General features: G+C 45.4%; 1 protein-coding gene across 1 annotated transcript in view; it reads right to left on the bottom strand.

Annotated features, from left to right (window-relative positions):
• Nucleotides 1–897: 897 nt before the first annotated feature.
• The window catches only part of LOC138637546 (lens fiber membrane intrinsic protein-like), a 139,579-nt gene continuing 117,697 nt past the window's right edge, over nucleotides 898–22,779 (bottom strand). Inside the window, exons 4-5 of the mRNA XM_069726330.1 lie at nucleotides 2,507–2,641; nucleotides 898–1,264 (exon numbers count right to left, since the gene is read on the bottom strand). Of these exons, the coding sequence (XP_069582431.1) occupies nucleotides 1,197–1,264; nucleotides 2,507–2,641 (203 nt within the window). The 3' untranslated portion in view covers nucleotides 898–1,196. The remainder of the gene's footprint in view (nucleotides 1,265–2,506; nucleotides 2,642–22,779) is intronic.

Raw genomic sequence — 22,779 nt, forward strand, 5'->3', positions numbered from 1 at the left:
CACAGTTCTCTTATATCATGGCTGACTGCGGCGTGGGGGAGGGGTGTCATCAAAATGCATCACAGAGCCTTTCTTAGCTGGCTCCCTGGGCAAAAAAACTAGTGCAAAATGAGGTTCCACTATCTTATACCCCCTGCTCGTGACATCACTGAGTGGGTGGAGCTATGGGTGCAGTCTCCTCTTCCAAAGAGACTCAGAACTTTATTAAGACCTCATAATTGTCATAACTTGAGTTGGAAACCTTGTAGTAGGATGCCAAAACTATCATTCTCCCGAGCAGGAGATGGGTGTTAATTTGAGTCCAAACATGAAGTATCTGTATGACCCGGTTAAGTAGAAATCTATTTCTCGGCTTCCGCTGAAGCTCAAGTCTAGAAAACTAAAGGGTGGGTAGCTCTATTAATGCACACCCCAAATATGTAACTTTCACACCTACATCAGTATTTGGGGTCGCGTTATTTCATCTTGAATATCTCTAGGATAGAACAAAGAGAGCACATGGCTAGTAGAACTGCTTTCAGCCATTTTCACAGCTGCCCAGAGGGAGGGGGGATGAGTGGTTTAGAATTACACAGCCAGAGTGTGTAGTGAGAAGGAGCTGGGGGGGGTCAAAAAGCCCACAGCGTGTGTCTTACACAGACCTAATGGATGTAGCAGTGCTCAGTGTGCGTGATAATATAGAATCAAATACATCATATTTCCTAACAGCTGGTTGCTTTCTCTGACTGTGCTGGTTGCTTTCTCTGTCTGTGCTGGTTCCTTTCTCTGCCTATACTGGTGGCTTTCCCTACTTGTACTGGTTTATTTCTCTACCTGTACTGTGCTGTGGACTATGTTGTTTACATAACAGTGTTTGTGTTGAATGTTACAAACAGCAGAAATTCTGTTTTTATTTTTGCAGATAGTTTATTAGCAAAACTTAAATTACAGAGCATTAATAAGTATTGCCAGTGCCAGGATAGGAAGTCAACAGTCAGTCACCAAGGGGGAAGGAGGGCACCATTGCTCACATGAGGGGTCCGCCATCAGTCTCCGGGGGGAAGGTCCACCATCAGTCTCCGGGGGGGAAGGTCCACCTTCAGTCAGCAAAGCAGGTGACTCTAGAGGTGGCGCACTCTGGGTCACTGGAATACCTACGGGACACTTAGGACAGATGTGAAGGGTTCTATGGACATGATTGGGGGCTCATAACTATATCATCCACTGGAGACATTTCCTACATCCCGGGAACTGTTCCTGGCAAAAGCACAAATGTGGAAAATTCCTGAAAAGGAAGGAAAGAGAGATGTGGATAAGACTGACTGCTGAGAGAGATCACTACTCCCACAATCCCTGACCCTGGAGCTCACAATCTAATCTCCTATCACACAGTGTATCACTACTCCCATCATCCCTGACCCCAGAGCTCACAATCTAATCTCCTATCACACAGTGTATCACTACTCCCATCATCCCTGACCCCAGAGCTCACAATCTAATCTCCTATCACACAGTGTATCACTACTCCCATCATCCCTGACCCCAGAGCTCACAATCTAATCTACTATCACACAGTGTATCACTACTCCCATCATCCCTGACCCCAGAGCTCACAATCTAATCTCCTATCACACAATGTATCACTACTCCCATCATCCCTGACCCCAGAGCTCACAATCTAATCTCCTATCACACAGTGTATCACTACTCCCATCATCCCTGACCCCAGAGCTCACAATCTAATCTCCTATCACACAGTGTATCACTACTCCCATCATCCCTGACCCCGGAGCTCACAATCTAATCTCCCATCACACAATGTATCACTACTCTCATCATCCCTGACCCCGGAGCTCACAATCTAATCTCTTATCACACAATCCATCACTACTTCCATCATCTTTGACCCCGAAGCTCAAAATCTAATCTCCTATCACACAGTGTATCACTGCTCCCATCATCCCTGACCCCAGAGCTCACAATCTAATCTCCCATCACACAATGTATCACTACTCTCATCATCCCTGACCCCGGAGCTCACAATCTAATCTCTTATCACACAATCCATCACTACTCCCATCATCCCTGACCCCGGACCTCACAATCTAATCTCCTATCACACAGTGTATCACTACTCCCATCATCCCTGACCCCAGAGCTCACAATCTAATCTCCCATCACACAATGTATCACTACTCCCATCATCCCTGACCCCGGAGCTCACAATCTAATCTCTTATCACACAATCCATCACTACTCCCATCATCCCTGATCCTGGAGCTCACAATCTAGTCTCATATCACACAATGTATAACTACTCCCATCATCCCCCGGAGCTCACACTCTAATCTACTATCATACAGTACATCACTACTCCCATCATCCCTCTCCATCAATATACTTTTACACACTGAGTACAACAGAAGAATTTCATGTCGTTCAGGAGGAGAGAACATGGCGGCATTGTGTGGGATGTGGGATCTGGGTACAGCATTCCTTTATGTACGGGCACAGATGAGCATGTTACCTGCAGACACCGTGAGGATGATTCCTATCCATCCTAGGATGTAGGACCACGAAAACCTCCAGTCCACATAGCGCTTCCCAAAAAAGTTCACCGTCACCCCAGTGTATACGGACAGGGCCAAGAGGGCAAAGAATCCTGTGCAAAACATACACAGCCTTGATACATCCACAGACCCCACCGCAACACATTATACCCCATCTGCACCTAGCGGGGATGGATGGACGGACACCGGTCCAGGCATACTGGGGGTGGCACATACAGTCAGTTCCAGAAATCTTTGGCCAGTGACGAATTCTTGTGATTTCAGCTCTACAGTCCATAATTTGCAATTGAAGTGGACACTTTGAGGGTTAATTAAAGGGGTTGTACAGAAATCTCCTGTATACACATTATTAATTGCAGCCATTTTCCTTTTGGTAGATATGCAACAGATACAGACTTATTTGTGTGCAGGAGGAGTTTACACTTTTCTGACAGTACATGGCAATGTTGCTAATGTTATCTGCTTAGTTGAATGTAATGCATATACTTGTTGTACTTGGGCTTCACTTTTTCTTTTGTAGACTTGGTAGAAGCTGATGCATATGTACCTCATGTTCTGCATAGATAAAAGTTGAATTACCCTACGTAATCTACTCTCACAAGTTTGTTCTGCGACAAAACTATGCAGCAGGTTATGTGCCCAGCATAGAAGACAAAAAGGACTTGGTGAATGCAAACAAGTAAGACAAATAAGTTAAAGATGAGCAGTAGTTCAGAGCTGAGACTCACAGTAGCTAAGCTGAACAATGAGAACTATCAGTTATGGAAGTTCAAAGTGGAGATGTTATTGTCTAAAGATGATTTATGGGAGGTAATCACTACAGACAGACCCAATGATAATAATCAGACATGGGATAAGAAAAACAGACAAGCAAGAGCTACTATCAGCTTATTAGTGGAGGATGATCAGTTAATCCACATAAGGAATAAGAATACAGCAAAGGGAATGTGGGAAGCATTGAGAAAGCTACATGAAAGATCCAGCTTAAATCACAAACTATTCCTGCTAAGAAAACTTTAAAAGATGAGATTAAGTGCAAGGAAAGACATGCAGGAGCATGTAAACCCCATGATGGAGGTGGAAACACAGCTGAGATCAATGGGTGAAGACATTAAGGAAAGCCATATAGCAGCAATATTATTGTGCAGTTTACCAGATTCATACACTGCTCTGATAAAAGCACTAGAGACAAGACCTGAAGCAGACATTACGCTAGAGTTTGTAAAGACCAGACTTCTAGTTGAATATCATAGAAGAAAAGAACAACCGATTCCACTGAAAGGGACAGTGAAAATGCTCTTAAAGTGATAGACCAGAAGCAACATATTACAGAAACAAAAGAATGTTTCAGATGTAAGAAAAAGGGACATTTAAAGAAAGACTGTACTATATGGAAAGCAGAACAACAGAAATTACACCAAAAGCAGAATAAACAGAAAGTAAAAAGCACAATTTCTAACCCACATGCAGATCACTGGAATGGTGTATTTAAAGTAACTGATAGAGTCATCGTCAGGTTAGTTTATTGACTCAGGAGCAACAATTCACATGACTAGTGATGTAAGCTTCTTTACTGAACTTTATGAAAATAAGAAAGCAATTTATCTTGCAGATGGGAGTAAAATAACCGCAGAAGGTATTGGACGAGGAATGCTAATCTGTCCTGATAGATTTGGGCATAATTCAAAATTACTAGTAAAGGATGTGTTATATGTTCCAGGACTAGAAGGAGGATTGTTATCCGTAAAGCGTCTGACAGCCAAAGGAATTACTGTAAAATTCAAAGATGATAATTGTACAATCCTAGAGGGAGATAAGATAATAATGTCAAAGCAGGTGAACAATTATATCATCTAGACACATTAAAGGAACAGATGAAGTTATGTACATTGAACACAAGAATTGTATTCACATTTGGCATGGACATCTAGGACACAGACTTCCTGAGAGTATAATGGTGTTGCAAAAGAAGAATCGCACAAAAGACCTATTGCTATCTGATTGCTCAATTACCGTAAAATGTGAATGTTTTAGGCCATGTTCACACAGTGCGTTTTTTTCTGCGAAACCGCAGCGTTTTTGCCACTGCGGTTCCGCAGCTGTTTTCCATGCAGGGTACAGTGTACTGTACCCTATGGAAAACAGGAACCACTGTGCACATGATGCGGGAATCGGGAAAAAAAGCCGCGCTGAATAGCCGCGGTAAAAAAGAAGTACCATGTCACTTCTTTTTTCGGAGCCGCAGCGGTTCTGCACCCATTGACCTCCATTGTGAGGTCAAACCCGCAGTAAAACCGCGCAGATGAAAAAAATATCTGCGGGTTTTACTGCGGTTTGTGGTGCCGAACCGCTGCAGCAGGAAGTGCGGGGAAGCGGGCGGAAGTGCGTGGGCGGAGTGTGGCTGCCCCCCCGTGCTCCGATCCCGCCCCCCCGTGCTCCAATCCCACCGCTCCGTGCTCCGATGCCCCCCCCCAGTGCTCCGATGCCCCCCGTGCCCTAATCTCCCCCCCTTATACTTACCCGGCGCAGTGCGCCCGCCGAATCTGCCGGCCGGCAGATTCGTTCCAAAGTGCATTTTGATCACTGAGATAGGTTATATCTCAGTGATCAAAATAAAAAGAAATAGTAAATGACCCCCCCCCCCCTTTTGTCACCCCCATAGGTAGGGACAATAAAAAAAATTAAGAATTTTTTTTTTTTCCACTAAGGTTAGAATAGGGTTAGGGGTAGGGTTAGGGGTAGGGTTAAGGTTAGGGGTAGGGTTAGGGGTAGGGTTAGGGTTAGGGGTAGGGTTAGGGGTAGGGGTAGGGGTAGGGGTAGGGTTAGGGGTAGGGGTAGGGTTAGGGGTAGGGGTAGGGTTAGGGGTAGGGTTAGGGGTAGGGTTAGGGGTACGGTTAGGGGTAGGGTTAGGGTATTTTCAGCCATTTTAACTGCATAGAAAACTGCATAAAAAAAGGATCAAAAAAAGGATCAAAAAAGGACAAAAAAAGGACCAAAAAAAGGACCTGCGTTTTCTGCCAAGAGCTGCAGTTTTTTAAAAAACAGTCCTGAAAAAAAAGGATGGAAATCAGGAACGTGTGAACATACCCTTATACAATCTAAAGCTACAAGAGGATCTACATCTAAAGAGATTGAGACAAAAAGCACAAAACCACTTGACTTGGTTCACTCTGATGTATGAGGACCCATGAAAGTGACCACATCAGGAGGTAATAGATATATGGGGACCTTCATAGATGTCAAATCAAGATACAGTCACATACTTGATAAAGAACAAAAGTGAAGTTTTTGAAAATTTAGAAGACTATGTGACAAAGTCAAATAACAAGTTTCAGAGGAAGCCAATCATCATCAGAAGTGATAATGGAGGTGAATTTACAGGACACTAAATAGAAAACTACTTAAGACAGAATGGAATAGAGCATCAAAAGACTGTTCCATACACACATGAACAGAATCGGGTAGCAGAAAAGAAAAACAGAACTCTGACTGAAATGAGAAAATGTATGGTAACAGACTCCAAACTACCAGAGAAATACTGGGGTGAAGCAGCAATGACAGCTACTTATCTGCAAAACAGACTTTTTTCAAGAAAACTGAAAAAAAAACATATGAACTGTGGCAAGGTAAGAAACCAAGTGTGAATCATTTAAGAGTTTTTGGTTGCCAAGTTTTTGTGTTTATTCCAGAAGAAAAATGCTCCAAACTTCAAAACAGAGCCATTGAATGAATACAGGTCCTTCTCAAAAAATTAGCATATAGTGTTAAATTTCATTATTTACCATAATGTAATGATTACAATTAAACTTTCATATATTATAGATTCATTATCCACCAACTGAAATGTTTCAGGTCTTTTATTGTTTTAATACTGATGATTTTGGCATACAACTCCTGATAACCCAAAAAAACCTGTCTCAATAAATTAGCATATCAAGAAAAGGTTCTCTAAACGACCTATTACCCTAATCTTCTGAATCAACTAATTAACTCTAAACACATGCAAAAGATACCTGAGGCTTATATAAACTCCCTGCCGGGTTCATTACTCAAAACCCCCATCATGGGTAAGACTAGCGACCTGACAGATGTCAAGAAGGCCATCATTGACACCCTCAAGCAAGAGGGTAAGACCCAGAAAGAAATTTCTCAACAAATAGGCTGTTCCCAGAGTGCTGTATCAAGGCACCTCAATGGTAAGTCTGTTGGAAGGAAACAATGTGGCAGAAAACGCTGTACAACGAGAAGAGGAGACCGGACCCTGAGGAAGATTGTGGAGAAGGACCGATTCCAGACCTTGGGGAACCTGAGGAAGCAGTGGACTGAGTCTGGTGTGGAAACATCCAGAGCCACCGTGCACAGGCGTGTGCAGGAAATGGGCTACAGGTGCCGCATTCCCCAGGTAAAGCCACTTTTGAACCATAAACAGCGGCAGAAGCGCCTGACCTGGGCTACAGAGAAGCAGCACTGGACTGTTGCTAAGTGGTCCCAAGTACTTTTTTCTGATGAAAGCAAATTTTGCATGTCATTCGGAAATCAAGGTGCCAGAGTCTGGAGGAAGTCTGGGGAGAAGGAAATGCCAAAATGCCTGAAGTCCAGTGTCAAGTACCCACAGTCAGTGATGGTGTGGGGTGCCATGTCAGCTGCTGGTGTTGGTCCACTGTGTTTCATCAAGGGCAGGGTCAATGCTTTATGGTGATGAAGATTTCATTTTTTCAGCACGACCTGGCACCTGCTCACAGTGCCAAAACCACTGGTAAATGGTTTACTGACCATGGTATTACTGTGCTCAATTGGCCTGCCAACTCTCCTGACCTGAACCCCATAGAGAATCTGTGGGATATTGTGAAGAGAAAGTTGAGAGACGCAAGACCCAACACTCTGGATGAGCTTAAGGCCGCTATTGAAGCATCCTGGGCCTCCATAACATCTCAGCAGTGTCACAGGCTGATTGCCTCCATGCCACGCCGCATTGAAGCAGTCATTTCTGCCAAAGGATTCCCGACCAAGTATTGAGTGCATAACTGAACATTATTATTTGATGGTTTTTTTGTTTGTTATTAAAACACACTTTTATTTGATTGGATGGGTGAAATATGCTAATTTATTGAGACAGGTTTTTTGGGTTATCAGGAGTTGTATGCCAAAATCATCAGTATTAAAACAATAAAAGACCTGACAAATTTCAGTTGGTGGATAATGAATCTATAATATATGAAAGTTTAATTGTAATCATTACATTATGGTAAATAATGAAATTTAACACTATATGCTAATTTTTTGAGAAGGACCTGTATTTGCCGGATATAGTGACAATTGCAAAGGATACAGAATCCTAGATCCCAAGACAGACAGAATCACAGTGAGTAACAGTGTAACATTCATTGAAGATCTAGATGACAACATAATGACAATGACAACATAATGACAATACTGGAAACGAAAAATGAGGGAAACGACAGTGATATAAATGCAGGAACATCTGATGAGAAAGAAATGGAAATCGATGCAATTCAAAATACTGGAAGTCAAGAAATACAGCTCTATAAAGTCAAAGAACCAAGATTCTCAATAAGAGAAAACAAGGGAAGACCACCTCAATGTCTTTCATACAAGGCAAGTACAAATAAAATGTATGAACCTACATCTTGGTAGGACTTATCTCAACTTTCAGAAGAAGAGGCCAAGAAATGGATAAAGGCTGCAGAAACAGAAATAAAATCCATGCATGATTCAAAGATATGTTATTCTCCAGTTGGGGTGCTGTGTCCTCCAGGTCAGTGGTCCAGCCAGCTCTCAGGTAGTTTGGGGTGCACTCCACCAGAATCCCATTGTTATGTTCCTTATCTGGCCGTTTCTCTGTGCTGACTTCCACCTCTCCCGCCCTGCAACTTCACACAGTGACCCAAGCCAGCAGCCTCGGATCCTGTTGGGCGACATCCTCCTGGTCCCCTTGATCCAATGTGGCTGCCCTTTCAGCGAGTGTGTGTGGTTGTGGCTGTGGCATGTATAGATACCACAGCCTCTGGCTGGCTAGCTGAGCATTGTAGTTATCCACTAGTCTGGGGGCCGGTTCCCACACTGTGACCAGGTCCCTCCACCCAACTACAGTTGGCATGGATATGGTGGATTCCTCACTACCCATGCTCATAGGACCACTTCTCTCTCTTCTTTCTGTCAGGAGCTTCTCTCTATCTTCCTTCGTCTCTCTGTCCTCTTGTGCTGGGACGAGCTCCTCACTGCTCGAGTCACCAGCTCCAACCCTCTCTCACGTCTGCTCTGCTCTCCTCCTCTCCACAGACTGACTAACTTTCTAGACCTTTCCTGACTCCTCCTACTGTTTCCATGACAACTCTTCTAACTGCCACTCTCTCCACTTTATCCACCCACACCCTCTACCTAGCTCCTCCTGGGCCCTGAGCGGTCTGGTGTTGGATGTAAGTTTCTGGGTTTTGGATTCTGCTCCCTCCTTAGCCAAGAGCGGAGCACCACACCTCATTCGAGGTGTAGTACCTCTGTGGTGACTGGACCTCAGGGGCGCCACACTAGCTCTCTAGGGCGCTTTGAATTTTTTGCAGAATGCAACAAACTGTAGGTTTTGGCCACTCCTAACATTTCTGCTCTCTCTGATGGATTTCTTCTTTTCTTCAGCCTGATGATGATCTGTTTCTCTTCCATTGAGAGCTCCTTTGTCCACATGTTGTGGGTTCACAGCAACACCTTCCAAATGCAAATGGTGAACCTGGAAACCGCTCCAGACCTTTTACCTGCTTAACTGATGCAGCCCATTGCGGAGCATCTGATATAATTGTCCAATTACCTTTTGGTTCTGTAATAAACCCTTCCTCCAATTAGGATGTGAATCCTCAAACTAAACCTGAGAGTTGGGACTTTACGCCTATATTGGTTACATTGTAGAACTGGATCTGGAATATGTTTTGGTAAATGACTAAAATGCCAAAACCTGTGTCGTTGTCCAAAGATTACTGGACCTAACTGTATATCTATAGGGGAACAGACCGGTCACTTTTACATATCAAGCTTCATATATATATCTATAGGTGAGCAGATCAGTCACTATTACATATCAAGATACATAAATATATGTAGGTGACCAGACCAGTCACTAAGAGATATTGGGATAGATATAGGTCAATAGGGAAGCAGGCGGGTCACTGCTAGATATCAGTGTACACCTAAAAATATAGGGGAGCAAATCAGTCACTGTTACATATTGGGATACATATAGATCCATAGGGGAGCAGACAGGTCACTGTTACATATTGGGGTACATATATGTCTATAGGAGCAGGCTGATCACTATTGCACGCCAGGATACATATACAGTTAGGTCCATATATATTTGGACAGAAACATCATTTTTCTAATTTTGGTTATAGTCCTTACCACAATAAATTTTAAGCAAAACAATTCAGATGCAGTTGAAGTTCAAACTTTCAGCTTTCATTTGAGGGTATCCACATTAAAATTGGATGAAGGGTTTAGAAGTTTCAGCTCCTTAACATGTGCCACCCTGTTTTTAAAAGGGCCAAAAGTGATTGGACAGATTCAATAATTTTAAATAAAATGTTCATTTTTAGTATTTGGTTGAAAACCCTTTGTTGACAATGACTGCCTGAAGTCTTGAACTCATGGACATCACCAGACGCTGTGTTTCCTCCTTTTTGATGCTCTGCCAGGCCTTCACTGCGGTGGTTTTCAGTTGCTGTTTGTTTGTGGCCTTTCTGTCTGAAGTTTAGTCTTTAACAAGTGAAATGCATGCTCAATTGGGTTGAGATCAGGTGACTGACTTGGCCATTCAAGAATATTCCACGTCTTTGCTTTAATAAACTCCTGGGTTGCTTTGGCTTTATGTTTTGGGTCATTGGTCGTCGTTTCATACTACAAATGGACAATCAGTTTGGCTGCATTTGGCCGGATCTGAGCACACAATATGTCTCTGAATACCTCAGAATTCATTTGGCTGCTTCTGTCCTGTGTCACATCATCAATAAACACTAGTGACCCCGTGCCACTGGCAGCCATGGATGCCCAAGCCATCACACTGCCTCCGCCGTGTTTTACAGATGATGGGGCATGCTTTGGATCATGAGCTGTACCACGCCTTCGCCATACTTTCCTCTTTCCATCATTCTGGTAGAGGTTGATCTTGGTTTCATCTGTCCATAGAATGTTCTTCCAGAACTGTGCTGGCTTTTTTAGATGTTTTTTTAGCAAAGTCCAGTCTAGCCTTTTTATTCTTGATGCTTATGAGTGGCTGCACCGTGCAGTGAACCCTCTGTATTTGCTTTCATGTAGTCTTCTCTTTATGGTAGATTTAGATATTGATACGCCGACCTCCTGGAGAGTGTTGGTCACTTGGTTGGCTGTTGTGAAGGGGTTTCTCTTCACCATGGAGATTATTCTGCGATCATCCACCACTGTTGTCTTCCGTGGGCGCCCAGGTCTTTTTGCATTGATGAGTTCACCGGTTGTTAGGACTGGCGGAACGCACCCAGAAAGATGATTTAGATGCGTTCGCAGTCCGAGGTCCACCGTGCAGGTGAAAACCCGCTGCTAGTAAATTGCAGACTATCTGGCGGTACACTAAAGTAAACACACGTGGGTTCAACCTCACCCAGCGTGAAGGAAGCAATCCTGTTGCGTCACAGGACCGCGGTACCGCACCTAAAGTGCGAGCAAGCAGTCAGCGTACTTAACCCCAACAGGGATTGAAGTCCGATTAGACCCTTGCTGGCACTACACCACAACTGGGTGTGTAAGGAAACTAATTGGAAATATATAAATGCACAGGAGTGCGAGCAATGCCGCACTGTCGGACGCCACCAACCACACAGGCTTGTGTATGGAAAGCACAAGGCAAGCGCACGGCGCAGTACAGGCGAACACAGCAAGAGGACGCTGTAATGTGTGTATCGTGCAGATGGTTAGTCGGGCGCTAGATAGCTACCAACATCCGCGAGCAGACAACAACTCTAGGGAGGGATATTTAGGAGCTTTCATCCATCGACATACATCCATCTACACACACACATATATCATTATGAGACAATACTAGCGCATGGCCGTGCGGTCATGCGCAGTTTATATAGTTGCAGCACAGGAAGTGGCTACAGAACTTTTGCCCTTCCAAGACCTGCCAAGAGGACCAATGGAATGTGCCGCAGAGCCTGAGCACCTGACCCTCGATCTCCAACGTGAGATCTTGCCCTGGGCATGCTCAGTATGTGCAGACAAGGACTTAGTCCCAGAGAAGTCCGCTTGCTGCTGACCAGTACTGGCTTTAATGGCAGGAGCTGGAGAAGCAGCAGTAACTCTTAGAACAGAGTGAGATTAAGCAATACGCTGGGACCGACGTCTTTGCTGAGCAGACTCCACTGCGGCTGGAACAGAATGGGAGATGGCTCGAGATTCCCCCTGTGCAGAAGCGGGAACTCGACCTCTAACACCGGTGCTTTCTTTCTTTCTCAGGATGTACCAAACTGTAGATTTTGCCACTCGTAATATTGTAGCAATTTCTCGGATGGGTTTTTTCTGTTTTCGCAGCTTAAGGATGGCTTGTTTCACCTGCATGGAGAGCTCCTTTGACCGCATGTTTATTTCACAGCAAAACCTTCCAAATGCAAGCACCACACCTCAAATCAACGCCAGGCCTTTTATCTGCTTAATTGAGAATGACATAGCGAAGGGATTGCCCACACCTTTCCATGAAATAGCCATGGAGTCAATTGTCCAATTACTTTTGGTCCCTTTAAAAACAGGGTGGCACATGTTAAGGAGCTGAAACTCCTAAACCCTTCAACCAATTTTAATTTGGATACCCTCAAATGAAATCTGAAAGTCTGAATTTCAACTGCATCTGAATTGTTTTGTTTAAAATTCATTGTGGTAATGTCTATAACCAAAATTAGAAAAATGTTTTCTCTGTCCAAATATATATGGACCTAACTGTAGGTCTATAGGGGAACAGACCAGTCACCATGACATATTGAGATACATATAAATCTATAGGGGAGCACATCAGTCAGTATGACATATTGTGATACATATGTCTTTAGGGGAGCAGGCCTGTTACTGTTACATATCAGTGTACATATAAATCTATAGGGGAGCAGATCAGTCACTATTACATATTGGGATACAAATAATGTACAACACAAAAGTGAGTACGCCCCTCACATTTTTGTATGTTATTCTATCTTTTCATGGGACAAACACTGAAAATTCGATCCTGTGATATAATGTACAGTAGTTAGTGTGCAGCTTGTATAACAATGTACATTTTTGCACCCTCTAAATAGCTCAGTACACAGTTATTACTGTCTTAACTGCTGGCAACAAAAGTGAGTACACCCCTAAGTAAAAATGGCCAAATTGTAAATATTTTGTGTGTCCATCATTATTTTATGCCTTATCTCTCTTGGGCATGGAGGTCACTATAGCTTCTCAGGTTACCTCTGGAATCCTCTTCCACTCCACTATGACGACATCACAGAGCTGGTGGATGTTGGAGACCTTGTGCTCCTCCAGCTTCTGTTGGCAAAGTTTCTGAAGGATGGGGATCATGCTTTGCTTTAGTACTTACTGACTTATAGCCTCCCACAGCCAGCAGCACTCACAGCCCCAAACCACGACACTCCCACCACCATGCTTGACTGTAGGTAATGCACACCTGTCTTCATGCTCCTCACTTGGTTGCCACCACACACGTGATATCATCTGTACCAAATAAGTTTATCTTGGTCTCATCAAACCACAGGACGCGGTTCTAGTTATCCATATCCTTAGTCTGCGTGTCTCCAGCACAGTGTTTGTGAATCACCTCTAGAAGAGGCTCATTTTGGGACAAAAGCCCCCCACCCCTGTAACCTCTGCAGCAATGTGTATGGTCTGAGCACTGACAGGTTGACCCCCACCCCTGTAACCTCTGCAGCAATGTATATGGTCTGAGCACTGACAGGTTGACCCCCACCCCTGTAACCTCTGCAGCAATGTGTATGGTCTGATCACTGACAGGCGAACTCTCCCCACCCCTGTAACCTCAGCAGAAAGCTGTATGGTCTGAGCACTGACAGGTTGACCCCCACCCCTGTAACCTCTGCAGCAATGTGTATGGTCTGAGCACTGACAGGTGGAACACCCACCCCTGTAACCTCTGCAGATATGTGTATGGTTAGAGCGCTGAAAGGCGGACCCCTCTCTTGTAAACTCTTTAGCAACGTGTATGGTCTGAGCACTGACAGGCGGATCCCCCCACCCGAGTAACCTCTGCAGCAATGTGTATGGTCTGAGTACTGACAGGCGGACCCCCCACCCCAGTAACCTGTGCAGCAATGTGTATGGTTTAAGTACTGACAAGCGGACCCCCCACCCTTGTAACCTCTGCAGCAATGTGTATGGTCTGAGAGCTGACAGGCGGACCCCCACCCCTGTAACCTCAGGAGAAAGATGTATGGTCTGAGCACTGACAGGCGGACCCCCCACCTCTGTGACCTCAGCAGAAAGGTGTATGGTCTGAGCTCTGGTGGGCAAACCCCCACCCCTGTAACCTCAGCAGAAAGGTGAATGGTCTGAGCACTAACAGGCGGACCCCCACCCCTGTAACCTCAAGAGAAAGATGTATGGTCTGAGCACTGACAGGTGGACCCCCTACCCCTGTGACCTCAGCAGAAATGTGTATGGTCTGAGCTCTGGTGGGCAAACCCCCCAGCCCTGTAACCTCTGCAGCAATGTGTATGGTTTGAGTACTGACAAGCGGAACCCCCACCACTGTAACCTCGGCAGCAATGTGTATGGTCTAAGCGCTGACAGGTGGACCCCCAACCCATGTAACCTCTGCAGCAACGTGTATGGTCTAAGCACTGACAGGCGGACCCCCAACCCATGTAACCTCTGCAGCAATGTGTTTGGTCTGAGCACTGACAGGCAGACACCTCACCCCTGTAACCTCATCATCTATCTATATAATCGTCTATGGTCCACTTCCGTCTGTTTGTCTGTCATGGAAATCCCGCATCGCTGATTGGTTGCGGCTGTCTGGGTGCAACCAATCAGCAACAGGCACAGTCTGGCCGTGAAATTGGCCCCTACATACTGCCCTCCAGTCAGTTCCCCCTCCATACTCCCCTCCACTCAGCACCCACATAGCGTTTTAGCAGTCCGTTAAACGGACTGCGTTACACCGCAGCATAGCACAGTCTGTTAACGCTGCCATTAACCCTGTGTGGCCAATTTTTTACTATTGATGCTGCCTATGCAGCATCAATAGTAAAAACATATAATGTTAAAAATAATAATAAAAAAAAATCATTATATTCTCACCTTCGGGCCTCCGTGGCAGCCTTTCCTGCTCCTCGCGACGCTCATGCATTGCAGCAATGACCCGTGATGACGTAGCGGTCTCGTGAGATGATGACCTAGTGGTCTCGCGAGACTGCTACATCATCACGAGTTATTGCTGCAAGGCATTACTTTGAGCGGAGCGTCGCGAGGAGCATCGCTAAAGGCCTGGGCTGGATCCGTGGCTGTGCTATACACTACATGGCTGTGCAATATACTACGTGGCTGTGCTATATACTATGTGGCTGTGTTATATAATACGTGGGCTGTGTTATATACTGCGTGAGCTGTGCTATATACTACGTGGGCTGTGTTATATACTGCATGGGCTGTGTTATATACTGGTGTGGGCTGTGCTATACACTGCGTGGGTTGTGCTATATACTATGTGGGCTGTTATATACTGTGTAGGCTGTGCTGTATACTACGTGGGCTGTGCTATATACTACGTGGCTGTGTTATATACTATGTGGGCTGTGTTATATACTGCGTGGGCTGTGCTATATACTACATGGGCTGTTTTATATACTGCATGGGCTGTGTTATATACTGCATGGGCTGTGTTATATACTGTGTGGGCTGTGCTATATACTACGTGGGCTGTGCTATATACTATGTGGGCTGTGCTTTATACTACATGGGCTGTGTTATATACTGCGCGGGCTGTGCTATATACTATGTGGCTCTGCAATATACTACGTGGCTGTGCTATATACTACGTGGGCTGTGTTATATACTGCCTGGGCTGTTATATACTGTGTGGGCTGTGCTATACACTATGTGGGCTGTGCTATACACTATGTGGGCTGTGCTATATACTATGTGGGCTGTGCTATATACTATGTGGGCTGTGTTATATACTACGTGGGCTGTGTTATATACTGCGTGGGCTGTGCTATATACTATGTGCCTGTGCTATATACTACGTGGCTGGGCTATATACTACGTGGCTGCTATATACTACGTGGCTGTGCTATATACTACGTGGCTGTGTTATATACTACGTGGGCTGTGTTATATACTGCGTGGGCTGTGCTATATACTACGTGGGTTGTGCTATATACTACGTGGGCTGTGTTATATACTGCATGGGCTGTGCTATATACTACATGGGCTGTGCTTTATACTATGTGGGCTGTGTTATATACTGCATGGGCTGTGCTATATATTACGTGGCTCTGCAATATACTACGTGGCTGTGCTATATACTAAGTGGCGGTGTTATTTTCTACGTAGCTGTGCTATATACTACGTGCCTGTACTATATACTACGTGGCTGCTATATACTACGTGGCTGCTATATACTACGTGGCTGCTATATACTACGTGGCTGCTATATACAACGTGGCTGCTATATACTACGTGGCTGTGTTATATACTACATAGCTGTGCTATATACTATGTGGCTGTGCTATATACTACGTCGCTGTGCTATATACTACGTGGGCTGTGAGACTCTTTTGCCCGGGTCCTCAAAAACCTGCAGCTGGCCCTAGCTTCACTGATTGATCGCTTGCCGGCCGAATCCTGTGTATTCATTGCATTATTCTGAAATCTTCATAAATAAACTACATACATATTCTAGAATACCCGATGCGTTAGAATCGGGCCACCATCTAGTAGTATAGTTATTAGACTATGTGCACACATTCAGGATTTCTTGCAGAAATTTCCTGAGAAAAAACAGAAATTTTCTGCAAGAAATCTGCATGCGTTTTTTGCGCGTTTTTACCGCGTTTGTGGTGCGCTTTTGGTACTTTTTTTGCAGATTTTTCTGGATATTTCCCAATGCATTAGATAGTGGGAAATCCGCAAAAAATCCGCAAAATTAATGAACATGCTGCGTTTTTTACCGCGATGCGTTTTTTTCGTGGAAAAAAACGCATCATGTGCACAAAAATTGCGGAATTCATTTTAAATGATAGAATGCTTAATGTATGCTTTTTTGCGGTTTATAGCGTTTTTATTGCGAAAAAACGCAAAAAAAACACGACAAAATCAGCAACATGTGCACACAGCCTTAAGGTTGAAGGAAGACTTTAAGTCCATCTAGTTCAACCCATAGCCTAACCTAAAATGCCCTAACATGTTGATCCAGAGGAAGGCAAAAAAAAACCATGTGGCAAATAGTAAGCTCCACTTTGGGGAAAAAAATTCCTTCCCGACTCCACATACGGCAATCAGACTAGTTCCCTGGATCAACACCCTATCAAGAAAACTAGTGTATACCGTATATACTCGAGTATAAGCCGACCCGAGTATAAGCCGACCCCCCCTAATTTTGCCACAAAAAACTGGGAAAACTTATTGACTCGAGTATAAGCCTAGGGTGGAAAATGCAGCAGCTACCGGTGAATTTCAAAAATAAAAATAGATGCTCCATACCATTCATTATGGCCCCATAGATGCTCCATATAAAGCTGTGCCATATATAATGCTCCATACATTGATTATTGCCCCATAGATTATCCATATATAGCTGTGCCATATATAGAATGCTCTGCACCTTTCATTATGGCCCCATAGATGCTCCATATAAAGCTGTGCCCCATATACAATGCTCTGCACCGTTCATTATGGCCCCATAGATGCTCCTTATAAAGCTGTGCCATATATGCTCTGCACCGTTCATTGTGGCCCCATAGATGCTCCTTATAAAGCTGTGCTATATATAATGTTCTGCGCCGTTCATTATGGCCCCATAGATGCTCCATATAAAGCTGTGCCATACATGCTCTGCACCGTTCATTATGGCCCTATAGATGCTCCTTATAAAGCTGTACCATATAGTGCTCTGCACCGTTCATTATGGCCCCATAGATGCTCCATATAAAGCTGTGCCCCATATATAATGCTCTGCACCGTTCATTATGGCCCCATAGATGCTCCTTATAAAGCTGTGCCATATATGCTCTGCACCGTTCATTATGGCCCCATAGATGCTCCTTATAAAGCTGTGCCATATATGCTCTGCACCGTTCAGTATGGCCCCATAGATGCTCCTTATAAAGCTGTGCCACATATAATGCTCTGCACCATTCATTATGGCCCCATAGATGCTCCATATAAAGCTGTGCCCCATATATATATATGCTCTATACCGTTCATTATGGCCCCATAGATGCTCATTATAAAGCTGTGCCATATATGCTCTTCACCGTTCAGTATGGCCCCATAGATGCTCCTTATAAAGCTGTGCCATATATAATGCTCTGCACCATTCATTATGGCCCCATAGATGCTCCATATAAAGCTGTGCCACATATAATGCTCTGCACCGTTCATTATGGCCCCATAGATGCTCCATATAAAGCTGTGCCACATATATTGCTCTGCACCGTTCATTATGGCCCCATAGATGCTCCATATAAAGCTGTGCCACATATATTGCTCTGCACCGTTCATTATGGCCCCATAGATGCTCCATATAAAGCTGTGCCACATATATTGCTCTGCACCGTTCATTATGGCCCCATAGATGCTCATTATAAAGCTGTGCCCTAAATGCTCTGCACCGTTCAGTATGGCCCCATAGATGCTCCATATAAAGCTGTGCCACATATAATGCTCTGCACCGTTCATTATGGCCCCATAGATGCTCCATATAAAGCTGTGCCACATATAATGCTCTGCACCGTTCATTTTGGCCCCATAGATGCTCATTATAAAGCTGTGCCCTATATGCTCTGCACCGTTCAGTTTGGCCCCATAGATGCTCCTTATAAAGCTGTGCCCTATATGCTCTGCACCGTTCAGTTTGGCCCCATAGATGCTCATTATAAAGCTGTGCCCTATATGCTCTGCACCGTTCATTATGGCGCCATAGATGCTCCTTATAAAGCTGTGCCCTATATGCTCTGCACCGTTCATTATGGCGCCATAGATGCTCCTTATAAAGCTGTGCCATATATGCTCTGCACCGTTCAGTTTGGCCCCATAGATGCTCCTTATAAAGCTGTGCCATATATGCTCTGCACCGTTCAGTTTGGCCCCATAGATGCTCCTTATAAAGCTGTGCCATATATGCTCTGCACCGTTCAGTTTGGCCCCATAGATGCTCCTTATAAAGCTGTGCCATATATAATGCTGCTGCTGCTGCAATAAAAAAAAAAAAACACATACTCACCTCTCTTGCTTGCAGCTCCCAGTGTCCGGTCCCGGCATCTCTCCGCACTGACTGATCAGGCAGAGGGCGCCGCGCACACTATATGCGTCATCGCGTCCTCTGACCTGCACAATCAGAGCGGAGAGACACCGGGAAGATGGAGCGGCGCCCGGCGTGTGGATCGTGGACAGGTAAATATGAAATACTTACCTAGTCCCAGCGATCCTGACGCTCCCCCTGCCCGTCACACTGTCTTCGGGTGCCGCAGCTTCTTCCTCTATCAGCGGTCACCATTACCGCTGATTAGAGAAATGAATATGGGAGTGGAGTCCATATTCATAAGTTTAATGAGCGGTCCCACGTGACCGCTGTACAGGGGAAGAGCTGCGGCACCCGAAGACAGTGTGACGGGCAGGGGGAGCGTCAGGACCGCCGGGACTAGGTAAATATGCCTCAGACCTCTCCCCCCCTCACCCGCCGACCCTGCCACAGACCGTGACTTGAGTATAAGCCGAGAGGGGCACTTTCAGCCCAAAAATTTGGGCTGAAAATCTCGGCTTATACTCGAGTATATATGGTATAACCTGTAACATTATACTTTTCAAGAAAGGCATACTCTGTATTGATTTGCCCTGCAGAGTTTAGTGTCATCTGCAAATATTGAAATTCTAGTCTGTATGCCCCCTACAAGGTCATTCATAAATATGTTAAAAAGAAGAGGGCCCAATACTGACCCCTGTGGTACCCCACTGCTAACTGTGACACAGTCCTAGTGTGCTCCATTAATTACCACCCTTTGTTTCCTATCCCTGAGCCAACTCTTTTTCCCCTATCCCCATTGTTCTCATTTTATGTATCAACCTTTTGTGTGGCACCGTATCAATAGCTTTTGAAAAGTCCATATACACAACGTCTGCTGGGTTCCCTTGGTCCAGTCCGGAACTTACCTCTTCATAGAAACTGATCAAATTAGTCTGACATGAACGGTCCCTAGTAAACCCGTGCTGATACTGGGTCATGAGGTTATTCCTCCTCAGATACTCCAGTATAGCATCCCTTAGAATGCCCTCCATGATTTTACGCACAGTAGAGGTTAAGCCTACTGGCCTATAGTTTCCGAGTTCAGTTTTTGTCCCCTTTTTGAATATTGGCACCACATTTGCTATACGCCAGTCCTGTGGTACAGACCCTGTTATTATGGAGTCTTTAAAGATTAAAAATAATGGTCTATTAATGACTGTACTTAATTCCTGCAGTACTCGAGGGTGTATCCCATCCGGGCCCGGAGATTTGACAATTTTAGTGATATTTAGACATTGCCGTACTTCCTGCTGGGTTAAGCAGGTGACATTTAATGGGGAATTTTTGTTATCAATGATCATTTTGTCCGCCATGGGATTTCCTTGTGTAAATACTGTTGAAAAAAAGTCATTTGGCGTATTGGCTTTTTCCTCATCCTCATCCAGTAATCCAACCATCATCAGCAAAGCGTATGGTCTGAGCAATGACAAGCGGACCTCCACCCTGATAACCTCTGCAGCAATGGGTATGGTCTGAGCACTGGCAGGTGGACCCTCACCCCTGAAACATCAGCAGAAAGATAAAAGGTCTGAGCACTGACAGGCAGAACCCCACCCCTGTGACCTCAGCAGAAAGGTGTATGGTTTGAGCACTGACAAGTGGAACTCCCACCCCTGTAACCTCTGCAGTAATGTGCATGGTCTGAGCACTGACAGGTGTACCCCCCACCATTGTAACCTCTGCAGCAATGTGTATGGTCTGAGGACTGACAGGCAGAGCCCCCACCCCTGTAACCTCTGCTGCAATGTGTATGGTCAGCACTGACAGGAGGACCCCCACACCCCTGTAACCTCTGCAGCAATGCATATGGTCTGAACACTGACAGGTGGACCCTCCACCACTGTAACCTCTGCAGTAATGTGTATGGTCTAATCACTGACAGGTGGACCCCCCACCCCTGTAACCTATGCAGAAATGTGTATGGTCTGAGCACTGACAGGTAGACCTCCACCGCTGTAACCTCTGTACCATGGACGTGATTTGTGGAACCACTGTACCACGGAGAGCCTGGAGGGGCATGACTAAGCGAGCACCGAACTGTTCACTAGAGACTCTGATGGTGAGGTTAGGCTTAGCTCCTGATGAATGCCAGGTGCCACTCCAGGACAGACCAACAGACGCGCAGCAGTTGGACCCAGTAGGACAGAGTGGATGGTGCAGCAGGCAGAGTTTGTATCAGAGTGTAGCAGGCAGGATCTGCACCAGAGTGCAGCAAGCAGGATCTGCACCAGAGTGCAGCAGGCAGGATCTGCAACAGAGTGCAGCAGGCAAGATCTGCACCAGAGTGCAGCAGGAACTGGTACACAACCTTACACAACTTAGATTGCAGGACAGGATGGTTGCTCAGGCACCTCCCCAGTGAGTAGGAAACAATATATACATAATGCCCCACAGCCATTGGATGGGGAGGAAATAGCAAGTGCACCCTCTGGCCCTTTAAGAGGGTGGGAACACACGCGGGTGAGCCCTAAGGACAGGGCTGGGAGCCTGGCTGGAAGCTCTGCTGGATGCCTGCAGAGCATGGGTAAGAAAGGAACCGACTATAGCACAGGTGAGTGAAGTGACATACCTGAGACCCTGCCTGTCAGAGCAGGGATCCAGCGTGGTGCTAACAGTGCCCCCCCTTTACGCAGCCTCCTCTTCAAGCCATCAAGGATGTTTTGGAGGAGAATCGGAGCGTGAATGTTCTGCTTAAGCTCCCATGTTCTCTTCGGGACCGAATCCTTTCCAGTCGACAAGGAAGAAGGTCTTGCCTCTGACCTTCTTCACGGCCAAGATGTTCTCCACTTCAAAGACATCATCTGATGCATTTGGCACAGGCGTGGTACTGGGATCCTTGAAGGGGCTCAAGATGACCGGCTTCAGCAGAGACACAAGGAAAGATTCTCCGTAAGACGCTGAAGAACTTGCTAAACTGCTCATCTGTGGGAGGACAGATTCGGGGAACATACCAAAATATCGTCCAGTTACACAACAAAGCAGGAATAAAGCAGGTCCTGGAAGATATCATTGATGAACTCTTGAAAAACTGCTGGTGCATTACTGAGAATGAATGGCATTACTCGATAATCATAATGTCCATCCCTGGTGTTCAACGCTGTCCTCCATTCGTCTCCCCGGGAATGTGGATTAGATTGTAGGCACCTCTTAAATATAATTTGGTGAAGATCCTGGCACCTCTTAATCAGTCAAACAACTCCGGGATCAGTGGGATAGGGTATTTATTTTTTACTGGTTGAGACTCCAATAGTCTATACAGGGTCGGAGTGCTCAGTCTTTCTTTTTAATGAAGAAAAACCCGGCCCCAGCAGGAGAGGAGGACTTCTGAATGAACCCCCTGGCCAAATTCTCCTGAATGTAGTCCGACATAGCTTGAGTCTCAGCTGGGGACAGAGGGTAAATTCGGCCTCTAGGGGGTGTAGATCCCATAATCACGTCGATAGGGCAGTCATATGGCCTGTGGGGTGGCAAAGTCTCTGCTTCCTTTTTGTCAAATACATCGGCAAAGGACCAATAGGCAGACGGCAAACCAGGCAACGATGCCAGAGAAGATGGGGTCTTAGCCGGAAGTACTAGGGCCAGACACTTCTCAGGAATGTCCCCAGCGAAGCACCTCTCCAGTTCTCCTGTCCAACACAGGTTCGTGCTGTCATAGCCATGGCAGGCCTAAGAGAAAGGCGTGAG

This window comes from Ranitomeya imitator, chromosome 1 (assembly GCF_032444005.1).
Source record: "Ranitomeya imitator isolate aRanImi1 chromosome 1, aRanImi1.pri, whole genome shotgun sequence".
NCBI classification, from domain to species: domain Eukaryota; kingdom Metazoa; phylum Chordata; class Amphibia; order Anura; family Dendrobatidae; genus Ranitomeya; species Ranitomeya imitator.